This window comes from Talpa occidentalis, unplaced genomic scaffold (genome assembly GCF_014898055.3).
Source record: "Talpa occidentalis isolate TD23 unplaced genomic scaffold, MPIMG_talOcc4v2.1 talOcc4.8, whole genome shotgun sequence".
NCBI classification, from domain to species: domain Eukaryota; kingdom Metazoa; phylum Chordata; class Mammalia; order Eulipotyphla; family Talpidae; genus Talpa; species Talpa occidentalis.
The window spans coordinates 21,793,011-21,805,861 of NW_023605194.1; the positions used below are offsets into that span (position 1 = coordinate 21,793,011).

The 12,851-nt window shown below is 45.7% G+C and overlaps 1 protein-coding gene across 2 annotated transcripts in view; it reads left to right on the plus strand.

The window, feature by feature from the left end:
- Positions 1-1,442: 1,442 nt before the first annotated feature.
- The window catches only part of HPSE2 (heparanase 2 (inactive)), a 448,287-nt gene continuing 436,878 nt past the window's right edge, over positions 1,443-12,851 (plus strand). Inside the window, exons 1-2 of one of the 2 annotated variants that reach the window (XM_054690003.1) lie at positions 1,443-1,805; positions 4,731-4,888. In XM_054690003.1, the coding sequence (XP_054545978.1) occupies positions 1,516-1,805; positions 4,731-4,888 (448 nt within the window). In that variant the 5' untranslated portion in view covers positions 1,443-1,515. The remainder of the gene's footprint in view (positions 1,806-4,730; positions 4,889-12,851) is intronic. The other variant, XM_054690004.1, reaches the window with a different exon arrangement.

Below are 12,851 nucleotides of genomic sequence, written 5' to 3' on the forward strand. Positions count from 1 at the left end.
ATGTCAGCCGAAGCCCATCTACTCCTGCCTTTTCCAGATTTCTTAGTCCTATCTGGGGGGAGGGGAGACAAGCTGCCTTTCTAGCGTTTGTTGGGTGGAGACTGCACCTTGTCCTCCACTCTTGGGGAAAATCTTTGCTCTGCATTTTAGAGTTTTGCCTATTTGATGAGGAGACCCAGGGATGCTCATGTGTTCCCACACTGCATAAAGTGGTTCATTTGCCAAGTCGAAGGCCCATTTTGTTTCAGAAAGAGACCAAAAGTGTGGCCTGAAGGTGTGACTGCAGGAAACTATGCCTGACCTCTTTTCTATGCTTTTAACTCAATATGAGAGGTGCTTTGGGTGGGAGCTGGATGAGCTAGGGTGTATTGTGCGCACAGCTGTTCTCTCCAGTCAGGAGCTGTGTGCTGGCAGATGGCTGTGACTTGGAGGCCAGTTTGAAAACCCTATGGTGTCACTCAGTTCCTCTGGGTTGACCTGAGGCGGGCTGGAGGAGCGGCTCTGCTAGTGCTGTAGGGCGGTCAAGAAGTTCCTCAAAAGTGTGCAGCGCAGCCCAGACCATCCAAGCACAGACCAGGTTGCTTTGACTTGGCCAGGTCAGTGCCTAGTGAAGCCCGGTGGCTGCAGGCAGAGCAGAGTCACGGCGCAGCAGACTGGTCTCTTTTGCCCCTACCGGCGGAAAAGCCCTTTGACCTGGTCACTCCGGGTATTCCTCTGGCCTCCCTTTGCCCTATCGAGGTCAGAGGACGCTTCTGTGCGGCTACCCAGTGCGTTGCAGAGGTCCCGACCTGCATCTATCCAAGGAGTCTCCCGCCTTCCTCCGCGATTTGGCAGGCACCGCCGTCGCCCGCAGGACTCTTTGCAACTCAGCCATTCCTGCTCTTTCAGCCCCCACCCAAAGGGAAGGACACTAAGCCGACTTTATGCCTGACACTGTCAAAATAAAGAGGCGCGCGGCCGGTGCGGACTCTACCCAACGCGCCCAGGGCTGGCGCTGGGGCGCTGGGGTCTGGATCGGAGCTAGAACCGCCCTCCCCAGGGCCTCGCAGGGCCTCGTAAAACCAAGACGTCCCGCCCTTACCCGAGCGCCCGGCAGGACTATTTCCATCCCTCCCTCCGCTTCCTGACCCTAGAGGGTTAAATCAGGAGGGTACTACGCCACCCCTTCCTCCTACTTCCCGCCTCCCCCCCCCCCTTACCTTTAAAAAGTTAAAAAATGTCTGCAGTCGAAATCTCTTAAAGGGGCGGTGCTGGTGAACGAGCACTCTTGGCACGGGCCGCCGAGAAGGCTGGCTAGGGGCGTGAGTTCGCTCCACCAGCACCAAAACACTGGAAAAAAAAGAGAGAGAGAAAGAAAGAGAGAGAGAGAGAGAGAGAGAGAGAGAGAGCGAGAGAGGGGGGGAAAGGAAGGGGAGAAAAGGGGGGGCCAGAGGCAGACAGACACACACTTTAGATAAGGACAATTAGTCACCAGCAAGACCCTGTAGGAGCAGAGGTTTAAATCAGAGGGATTTAATGAGGGTGCTCAGTGCCTTCCCTGAAGCCATGCCCTCCAGCAACTCCTGCCCCCCCGCGTGCCTAGCCCCGGTGGCTCTCTCCTTGGCTCTGTTGCTCCATCTCTCTCTGTCCTCCCAAGCTGGAGACAGGAGATCCTTGCCTGTAGACAGAGCTCCAGGTTTGAAGGAAAAGACCCTGATTCTACTTGATGTGAGCACCAAGAACCCAGTCAGGACAGTCAATGAGAACTTCCTCTCTCTGCAGCTGGATCCCTCCATCATTCATGATGGCTGGCTCGATTTCTTAAGGTAAGGCAGGGGCTTCGATGGATCATTTTTTTTTTTTTTTTAAAGTAACAACCCCCACCCTTTTCTATCCCCCATTCCAAAGGGGGATGAAGAAGAAAATAAGCCAAGCGGATCTCTCAAAGAGAAGAAAGGGGGTTTTCCTCCTCCTGGAATATTTGCAGTGAGGCTGTAACTGGTGATTGAGAAAAGCAATGTTTTCTATTAAGATGCACATGTTTGCAATGCAGAAGGCATTTCAGAAACTTATCAGTTATGACTGAAAAAATGTTGTGCTTACATATATCCACAATTAGCCTCCCCAACTCCTTCTGAAAACAGAAACAAGAGGTTCAGGGCAGATACAAAAGCCAAGAAAAGGTCTCCAGCCACAAAGACCCCAAGAGAAATGGGTGTGCGTGCGTGTGTGTGTATGTGCGTGTGTGTCTGTGTTGTGTGTTCAAGTAGGGATCGCACGAAAGTGGAATTTTCCACGCAAAGATCCTTTCGTCAGTTCTCTCCCACTCCCGAACAGAATACCGAGTGAAGCAGAGGCTTGAGCGCTGGGCAAATTGGATCGGATTAAAAAAATTATTTTATATTCTCTACTGTCATCTCCAAACTTTAGGACTTTGAAGACTTTTTTTTTTTTTTTTATAGACAGAATGCCCCCCCAACCCCCACCCCAGTCCCTCCTCCTAAAAGTACTGCGGTAACTGCATAGTTTTTCTTTAAAGAAAAAAAAAAAAAATCCTCGCTCCGGTCATAGCACATATAAGGAGAGCGGAAAGGGTCCTAGAAATACTCGAGGGGGGTGTTTCGGCCGTGTGAACTCGGCACCCGGGGATCAGCAAACCCGGAGGCTTGTGATCAGACTTCCCCTTACTCCGGGGGTTGGAATCCAATTGGGCGACCCCTCTCCCCAGGATGTTACTATTTAGCAATTAGGCAACTTCGATCCCTTCCCATCAGCGACAGATTGACAGTGTAAAAGAAAAAAATAAACCGTCTGCAATGTCGAATGCAAAATTTTAGTTTTTAAAAATTCCCACCACGTTGGAGAACCTCAGCTGCCGGGTTCCCCGAAGAGTCCAGAGCGCCCTGGGTCCCACTTGTGTGCCCCCAGGCCGCGTCCGCCCTGAGTCTTTCGTGAGTATCTACTGCTCCATGCAAATTTCGGGTTGCCTTCTCGGGGGTGCGCCCGCCCGGCAGCTCTCGGGGTTCCCCCGGCCCTGGACCGGTCGGCGGACGCGGCAGGTAGAGGGAGGCGCCACGTGGAGCGCTCCTTCCACGTGGAGCGAGCGTTGCGGGCGGGTTCAGGGGCGTCTGCTGGCGCCGAGGCCGTTTCGGTTCCTGCCGGGGCGTCCGCGGGGAGGGAGGGAGCAGCCCCGCGCCGCCCGGCTTCCTCCTCGGAAGCTCCTCGGGGCAGCGGAGCTCGGCTCAGCGCTCCTCCGAAAGTGGGGGGTGGGGGTGGAACGGGAGTTTTCCAAAGCACGCGCTCCATTTGCATTGCACTTGTCCGGCTGCACGGACTCCTCCAGGTTTCCTTTCTTTTTCTTTAAAAATCATTTGGTGAGCCCTGAACGCTTGCTGCAGAAGAGATTCTGGAAGGCGGTTTTTCAGGGGGAAGGAGCCTTGGCGGGGCGCATTTGCATTGGCTGTGCAGGCTTCCGGATGGATGGTTTTTTGGAAATCCCGTTTCCGCGGGACCAGACACGCACCCCGTCTCCTCTGCCAGCTGCGGGGCCCACGCTGCGCCCCAGCTGCCACCTCGGAGCGCGGTCCCCGAGTCTTCAGCCAAACGACCCTTCAGGCCTCCGGATTTCCCCGGGTGGCCACGACTCTTCTCAGAAACTCTCGGAAAGCAGGGTCTCCTTTTTTTTTTTTCTTTTCCCATTTTGTACCCATTTCCTTTCTTTAGCGTCTTCATTTGAATTTGGATTTTCAGGACCTGAACTCAGCAAAGTGTTAAAAATAAGACTCAGAACGCAACAGCTTCGCACTGCGCGCCCTTAGTATTGAGAGCACCTGCATTGCCCCTTCTCGGCCTTTTTCCGAAGGGGCAGCAGCGTTTGACTTTTAAAAAACCTGTTTGTGGAAATCCTGAACTTAAAGAGATGTACATGTGTGTTCCGGTGGCCTTGGAGTTCACTCCAACGCGCGCGTTTCGCAAACTTCACTTTCCTCAGCGCTTCCAACGGCCCCAAGTGGAAAGAAAAAAAAATGGAGCCCGACTCGGGGGGTGGAGAGAGGATGTCACCTTTCCGGGGATCAGCCTCACTTCTTTCAGGGCCCAGAGAGGCACAGCGCTGACTGTGCGCGGCGCGGGCGAGGAGTGCTCCGGGACAGACCAGGAGTCCGCCTGGACGCTCCCGCCCGGGGCTGGGGAGGTGGGCGCGGCTGTGCAGAGGTGGTGGAAAGTCTATCGGGCACTTGAGAAGGCGGCATCGCCCTGACCTCGGGCCTCAGACCTGGCGGGCGAGAAGGAAGGCCGAGCGGCTTCGGTGCCCCCGGGGCGCAGGAGCAGGGCCCGGCTCTCAGCCGCAAATTTGGCAGAAGTCGGAGCCCCGCGGTCCGCGCGCCGCGCGCCTGGAGCGAGTCCCCGCGGCGGGGAAGCCGGCGGCCGCGCCTCCGCCCGGGGCTGTCCGCCCGAGCGCCGCCCGCACCCCGCACTCGCAGTCAATAGTCTTCGGAAATAAGTAACTGGGGCGAGCAGCTCCGGGGGGCCTGCGGGCGGGGGCCGCGGCCGGCGGGGCGCAGGAGGCGTAGCCCGGGGAGCGGGAGCCGAGGGCGGGCGGGCTGGGGCGCGCGGAGGCGCCGCGGTTGGGGGACTGAGCCCCGCGCCCCGCCGCCTGGCTCGCGCCGAGGCGGGAGAGGGCCTGGCTCGGCACCCCGCGCCCTGCCGCCGCACCCCCAGCCACCCCGCGCTCACTTTCGGTACCCCTGCAGCTCCAAGCGTCTGGTGACCCTGGCCCGGGGACTGTCGCCCGCCTTTCTGCGCTTCGGGGGCAAAAGGACCGACTTCTTGCAGTTCCAGAATCTGAGGAACCCGGCGAAAAGCCGCGGGGGCCCCGGCCCGGATTACTATCTCAAGAACTATGAGGATGGTGAGAAACTTGCTTCCCGTTCTTTCGGGGTTGGGGGGTTTTGGGAAGCGGGAGCGATCACTTGCTCTGTGTGTGGGGGAGGGGGGTTGGGTTGGGAAACACCCCCTTTTTGGAGGAAAGCCTGGTTGAAACGCCCCTGAAAAGCTGGTGACAGAGGGCGAGGGGACCGCCGGGGTGCGACTCCTGACGTGATTACGCACGGGGGTTCGCCAGGGTGTGCGGCTCCCGCTGCTGGCCTTTTGCTGGGGCGAGTCTTCCAGGCCTAGAATTGTTAACCAAAACTCCCGCAGGATAGACTTGTGGGGAGAAGGTGCAGTGGGTTTCCTGAGAAAACTGAGCCAGGTTCACAAGCTATTAAAGGGTCGGGGTCACATATCATTCTTTTAAAAAGTGCCTTTTTTGTTTCTCTTGTTTCTTGCTTTTCTGAAATGAGGTTATGGAGGTATTCAGCATTTTTGGAAACCCATTCTAAAGTTTTCTAGAGTAATCCCTTTTAGATTGGCTCCCTGTTAGGGAAGACTTGAAAATCTCACAGTGGATTCCCCTTCAGAATGCCTAATCTGAATTTAAAAAAAAAATTTCTTTAATGGGATTATACATGCCAGCCTTCTTTCCTGCCAGACTAGATAAATTATACATTGGAAAGACTATGAAAACTCCAAATGCTATTCCAGTATGAGAGACCAATCTTTAGGGATGAACAAACTAATTTTTACTAGGAAAAAATAACAATGGTATTGAAAACTTTGCTTAGAGGGTGGTGTTAATATCTGTGAAATTTCAGGTGGCGTGAGGAACATTCTTTCTTTCGGCTGGGCAAGATGGGATTTGGTGGGTCTTCAGTCACTGAAGCTGTTTAGATTGGCTAGAAGAGACATTAGTGTCCATTATTAGATGCCACACTCTGCTGTCCCTTCCCCTAAGTGAGCTACACGTTTTATTTGTAAAGGGCTCAGGGACAAGTTCTTAAAGCTCCCTGGATTTTGTTACATCTTGTCCTTATAAATCAGTAAAAGGAGGAAATGCTGCAATAGTTTTGGGGCTTTCACTGAATGGAGATTCTGGAGAGGTGGGATCTATTTCAAGGGTGGCTGAGAAACATTTTTTCAAGTGCCATAATAGAGACAGAGGTCAAAGCTGAGGCTTCTTGAGTTTGAAGCATGAATAGTATTTACTGTTTTATAACATTTTTCAAAGCATATAGGTGTTTAAGTTTACATCTCTGCAAAGGTAAATGTTTTTGCCATAAAAACGTGGCTTGGAAGTAGATTTTGCTGTCACTCAGTATAAAGTGCTGAAAGGTAAAAGATAGTCCTGAACAGCAGCTCTCATGGTAATTTGACCCAGTGCCTTATAGCTCCCAGGGTCACTGTCAGCTCTGTGTTCAGACACAAGACGGGAGGATATTAATGGTTTTCCTGATGAAACATCTCTTCTTTGAATCCATTTGAATTACTTCCTCTTTAGTTTGTGGAAAAGCTTGCAAGAACCCCAGGAATCACTGGGAAGGTTGGGGAAGGGTCATTATAAATTTGGGAATTGGCCTTTTTTTCCCCAAAAGTGTTCCTAGGATTATATTTCCAATTCAATTAGGACATGAGATCTGCTTAAAATGAAGGTTACAATTTGTTTCCCTTTGTAAAAAGAGTAAGTGGGCATCATGGGGGGAAAGAAAATTGGCAGAAGTCCGTGTCCCATAAAACTTCATTGAATTAAAACAAAACAAAACAAAACCAGAAAGGGAAAAGATCTAAGAGGTCATCTTCAGTCTTCCCACCACTTCAGGGGCCAGTACAGGATCTTTCCATATGGAAGGAATCCTTTCTTGTTTTGTCCAACCTGGTATTGAATGTCTGTAGGAATGTAGTTTCACCACTCCTGTGGGAAACAGTCTTTCTGTCCCATAGGTTTTTGCTGGCAAATGTCTCCTGAATTTTCCCTTTATAAATATTGTCCAAATAGTTATGATTGTTCTTTGTAGTTTTTAGACATACACTTTCAAAATAATCTCTGTCTCTGGTGTGAGTGTCAGCCTCAAAAAAAGAAAGAAAGCTTTCCTCATAGCTGTTTTTTATCTAGACTACCTGGATTTAATTCTTTTAAAACTTTCTTTAAAGTCAGTCCTTCCAGACACTAATCTGTTTTATTGCTCCTAGCTGAACTCCTTTTGATTTATGTCTCCCTGGTAATAAGATGCTCTGAACTATATCAGTATTTGAGGCCTTAGCAGAGTTAAGGGGAGTAGGAATGCCCTATTTCTGCCCTTTGATGCTAACATATCCTTAAATCACCCACATTATCTTTGCTGTTGCATGTTGCATTGCAGAAATCAAGACAAACATGTATTTGGTGAAGTCTCAGCAATTGTAATAAGATACACCTATTGGCACATTCTGAAACTGAATAATATAATGAAGAGAATATGGAATTTGTACTTAGGAAGTCTGCATCGGAGGTCTTGCCCTGTCCTTTCTGTCCCTTCTGAATGTGTAGCCTTGGGCTTGCTACTGCTTTGAGACATGTGGATGATGATAATACCTGCTGTGTATTGCTTCTGTGAGGGTTCTAGGAGATAAGGTGTGTGAAATTGCTTGTCAGCTGCAAGGCTTTATGTGAAGGCTAAGGGTTCTTTTATTAAAGGCAACCTCAGAATATGTATAACATATACTTAATGTTTAAAAGTGAGATTAAAGAATGAATTTGATTGTGAGATGGAAGTTTGCACAGAAGGAGGGAGATAGATTTAGGGAATTGTTTGAGAGGATTAGGGAAATATAGGGAGAATTATCTTTAAGGAACAAAAGTGGAGAACATAGATAGGGTGGCTGTGTGTGTGTGTAATTAGAAAAGGCTAAACTTGAATGTCATGATATAGTTACATTAAAATGAACTAATAGTTCTAGTTTGGGTTAAAATACATATTTTTAAAATATGTATTTTAATTCACTTATATTTCTGCCTTGATGTAATTTTTGTTGTTGTTGTTTTCCCCCAATTAATAGTACAATTAACAAGTCATGTGGCTTCTGTTTTCCAAATACATTTTAAGCCCTTTTGTACAATTGTGTTTTCTCCAACTTTCTGAAGTCCCTGTTTATGTGTAATTTTGTGAGCCTCTCAGGTTACGCCATTAATATAGTTACCTATTCCACTCTATGCTAGCCAACCTGAATTTTATGCAAACATGGTGATGATGGAGGAAATAAAAACAGGATTGTTCTTCATACCTTGGAATCTTACTCTTTGCCTAACTTCCTCTCTATTCTATGTGATGTTATGCTTTTTTTGCTCCTGACAAAGAAAGCTTGGGTTAAAGCTCTTCTTCTTAAGTTTATTTTGCTCCAGTGTGTCTCTCTTTGTTTTATATCTGTGTGCCGTGTATGCCATAACCATATCTTTCAAGATGTGCACCATTTATTATGCACACCAAAAGCAGCCTGATATTTCTAAAATATCGTATTCTTTGCCACACTTTTGTTCAAAAACTTTGATTATTTTTGAATTGCTTCAGAAAATGTTCAAACTCCTCAATTTGGCATTCAGAGCCTTTCACATTTCAATCTCAGCTTACCTTTTGTAGCCTGTGTTTTCATATACCTCTCATTACAGCCTTACTTGATTTTCACTATCTCCTTAAAGCTCCTTGATCTTCTTAACCCCATACCTCTGTTCAGTCAGTATATTTCTGTTTCTAATACCTTTGTCTTGACTCTGTTCAAATTCTACTCCCATTCCCACCAAATTCCTAGGGCCTGGTGCCCACGCCCCTTATTTTCACAAAGCCTTTCTTGTACAGGTCATTTCATAGTCCTCTCTTCTTCCTCTGGACGGCTGTAGCTTTCATTCTTTTTTTTTTTTTTTTTTAAGATTTATTTTTTATTTATACAATAGCTGGAGTACAGGCTAGAGGCGCAGGAGGGTGAGAGGATTCACCAGAGACAGAGTGGGGAGCAGAACAGGCAGACAGACCGAAAGCACTGCTGAGGGGAGCAGCGGGCACGACAGGAGAGGTCTGCTGCGCCGCCATGTGGGAATCTCCCCAGCTGGCCAGGAATTGAACTCATGCTGCAGAGGCTGCGGACAGCTCCACAGCACTGTGCTCAACCCGCTGCGCCACCGGGGATGCCCGCTAGCTTTCTCTCTTTATGCTAGTCTTTTGGCCTGTTCTGCCTTGTTTTACTCTGAATTTTTGCTATATATTTACCTTCACTATAGATTTACTTTCCCAACTAGAATACTATATAGGAAAGGACTATATCTAATCATTGTCTACCACAAAATATCTAGCATGATGTATGACACATACCTGTAAGACACATACGTCAAATATGTTGGGGTTTCAAATAGGCTAAGAGCATTTGCAAAGGCATTTGGAAAATGGAGGCAATGAGTGAATGTATATATGATGACTGGCTTTTTACCTTTGATACCTATTTCCATATAGTCTGGTTAAAACTTATTTTAATGACATTCTTCATTTTTATTTTTACATTCCTTATTATTTTATTTCATTCTTTATTATTTTAACAATGTACTTCTTTTTTGTTAGTCTGCATTGTCTCGGTTTCGTACTATCCATAAGTCAACTTTACTACCTACATTAAAACCTTGCACTGGACCCACACTCATTTTTTTTTTTTGTATCTGCTTCTTCTATACCTTTACTTTTTTGCTTTTCCTTATTAGCATATGTAGTTTCTATGCCAAATTTTCCAGTTCCTGATTTAATAGTATCTTTTAACAAGGTTTGAATTTTTTTAATCATCTGAAGATTTTCTATTTCAGAGAGCTTCTAAAATCATAAAGGATGAATGTGAGTACATTTGGTAAACTCTAAGGCATAATAAAATGCTATTATTGTTCTCCTTTCTCCAATAAGTATCCCCAGTTTTAGTAGAGGTGAGGTAGTTAATTTCTTTTTCTTCCTATCCCTTTCAATTAAGATATGAGAACAGCACAGTTGCAGAAATACAGATTTGTCTTGAACTTACCCACCTTCCATTGTCTTACTTTATTTCACATAAATGTTTCTTGAAATTCAGTCACATTTAATAAGTATTTATTAAGTCCTCTATGTTTAGTTTCATGATGGACAAAGAATGGCACAATATAAAATGAATAAAAGATATTCCCAAGGCCATTAGGACATAACCATAATAATTGCTGTAGTCAAGATCCACTTAATAGTGTTGAAATAAGTAGGCAAAACTTTAAGGGCAAAACAGGGTATTTGCCTAGTCTCAAAGCATCTCTCCATAATATCCACTAAATTAATCACTACTGTAGTTTTAGCATACGTGTTCCACGAATTCTTTGCTACTTCTCTCTCTAGGAGGTGGAGCTTGACTTCTCACCCTTTGGGTGTGGGCCAGATTTACACTTGATCTTAGCCAAAAGGCCGAGAAGCGATGTGTGGGCCAGATTTAATGACTTGCTTCTAAATAAGAGAGTCAGTAAAGGGAAAAATAGTGAACTTGATAATGGAGAAATGAACAGATAGAATTTTAGCAAAGTAACTGAAGTTAATGTCAGCATGTTAGTAGTGACGATATCACGTGTTCCCTGATATAATGTAATGAGAAGGGCACTTATCCTTTGTTATATTCTTCCTCTAAATTCATAATTCTCTGTGACTATGATAAAACTCTAGTCAAAGCAAAATTGAAGGGTACTCTACGAAAAACCTGACCTGTACTATTCAAAAGACACTGTTCATGCTGTCAGTGGACTAGTATCTTTGTTGGTGGATTACATTTATACTGATAAAACTGAACAGTAACACACACACAAAAAAACGTAAAATGTAGTGCTAAGTGGAACATAATAATCTGCCAGGGTGATTTCAGAAAAGTAGAGATGAATTTTGGCCAGTCTGAGGTGAGAATTAGGTTGGGCACTGTGAAAGATGGGTAGACTTTGGAGAGGTAGACACAAGAAGAGAAGATATTGAGCTTAGGGGAAAGAGCTTGAGGTAAAGCCTAAGTATGTGTTTGAGCAGCCAGGAGAGCAGCTGGCTGCAGAGCAGGTACATTTTAGAAATTACTTTAGTTCATGTTGCTGGAACTATGTTAGATTCTTTTTTTTTTTTTTTTTAAGATTTACTTATTTATGCATACAAGAGCTGGTGCAGGGGGTGAGAAGATTCACAAGAGACAGTGTGAGGAGAAAAACAGCAGATCTACTGAAATACACTGCTGAGGGGAGCAGCAGGCAAGTCAGGAGAGGTCTGCTGTGCCATGTGGGTTGCTCCCTGGCCGGGGATTGAACTCATGCTAGAGTGGCTGCAGATAGCTTCATAGTGCTGACAACCTTGTGCTACCAGGGAGGCCCCAGGATTCTTTTTTAATAGAAGCCTATATGCATATTTTTGTTAATTCAGAAGTATTTAGAATGAAAGAAAACCATATAAAAAATAAAGTACATTGAAAATTATTCTTTTTTTTTTAAAAGATTTATTTATTTATTTATACAAGAACCGGAGTACAGGCCAGATTTGCGGGAGGGTGAGAGGATTCACCAGAGACAGAGTGGGGAACAGAACAAGCAGACGGACTGAAATACACTGCTGAGGGGAGCAGCGGGCACGACAGGAGAGGTCTGCCGCGCCATGTGGGACCCTTGCCAGCTGGCCGGGATCGAACCGGCACTGCAGAGGCTGTGGGCAGCTTCACAGCACTGCGTTCAACTGCCTGCGCCACCAGGGAAGGCCCACATTGAAAATTATTCTAAGAAAAGTTCATATTGTTTGGATTATGTCTAAATTGGGTTTTAAGTGTTGGCTGGGTAAATTCAGATTAGATTTTAGGAATTTAAATTTTTAGTGGCATAAAATGGAATTGACCCCAAAAGTTTCTAGAGATTTTTAAGTCCCCAAAGTACATTTCATGTTTTGTCTTCCAGTAAGTTTAGAAGGACTTGGTATGATTTACTATTGTATTGAAGGTGTTAGACATCATCTGGAGTATTGTGTATGTTTTATTCTGCTTTTGGAAACAAAATGGGTACATTTTCTGTAATGTCATTGATACTCAGTGCCCAGGTCCCGAGCACTTGCTGCTGCTCACATCTCCCTGAGGCTGTGAATGTGGCATCTCAGAGATCCTGTCATCATGTCATTTAGTCACAGTGAGTCATTGTGGCTCTCCGTATAGTGCTGGAAGTAATAGGGATCAAAAAATGCTGGTCTGCTGTTTGTGGAAGTAGCTTAATTTCAGTGAGTCTGAAAGTCCAGTATATAAGCTTTTCAATTGCAACCACATTTGTGTAATTCAACACCTGGTCATTGTGGCCAAAAGTTGTGTGTTCCTGTAAACACAAATGTATCGTCAAAGCCAAGTATTATTTCTCCTTATCAAATTCATTTCAATTCTTTCTCCTGCCCCCCCTAAACCCTTTTTATGGGATGATACTTCATGGAACAAAAAAAGTTTCTCTCTAAATTCACTGGGTTTATTCAGCCTCCCAGTCACATGGTCTGGCCTCTGGCATCAGGAGCCTCTTCTGAGAATCCTTTATCAAAATGGATTAGATGTTAAGAATCTTAACTTCAATGCTTCTTAGAGCCTTAATCAAGTTTTCAGCTGTCTCAGTCTATTATGCAATTGATTGGAACGCTGAACTGTGTGTGTGTTTCTGTGTGTGTGTGTGTGTGTGTGTGTGTGTGTGTGTGTGAATGAGAGAGAGAGAGAAAGAGATTGAGAGAAAGGATGAGTATGAGAGAATTTGGTGTATTTTATTTTTATTCTTGTCCATGGACAGTGTTTATAAAGGCAAATACATGTTTTTAGACTAGTGGCTGCTGCTATAGAAGGTACAGATATCTTTAAGATTAAGGATAAGTTTATTGAATTTCTTTGTTCTTTGGTTTCATGACTTGGTTGAGTAGGGTTCAATTATATTCAGTTTTCTTCACTTCAGTGAAGAAAAGTGGTGCAATTTTGTGTCATTTAACAAATAATTTTTG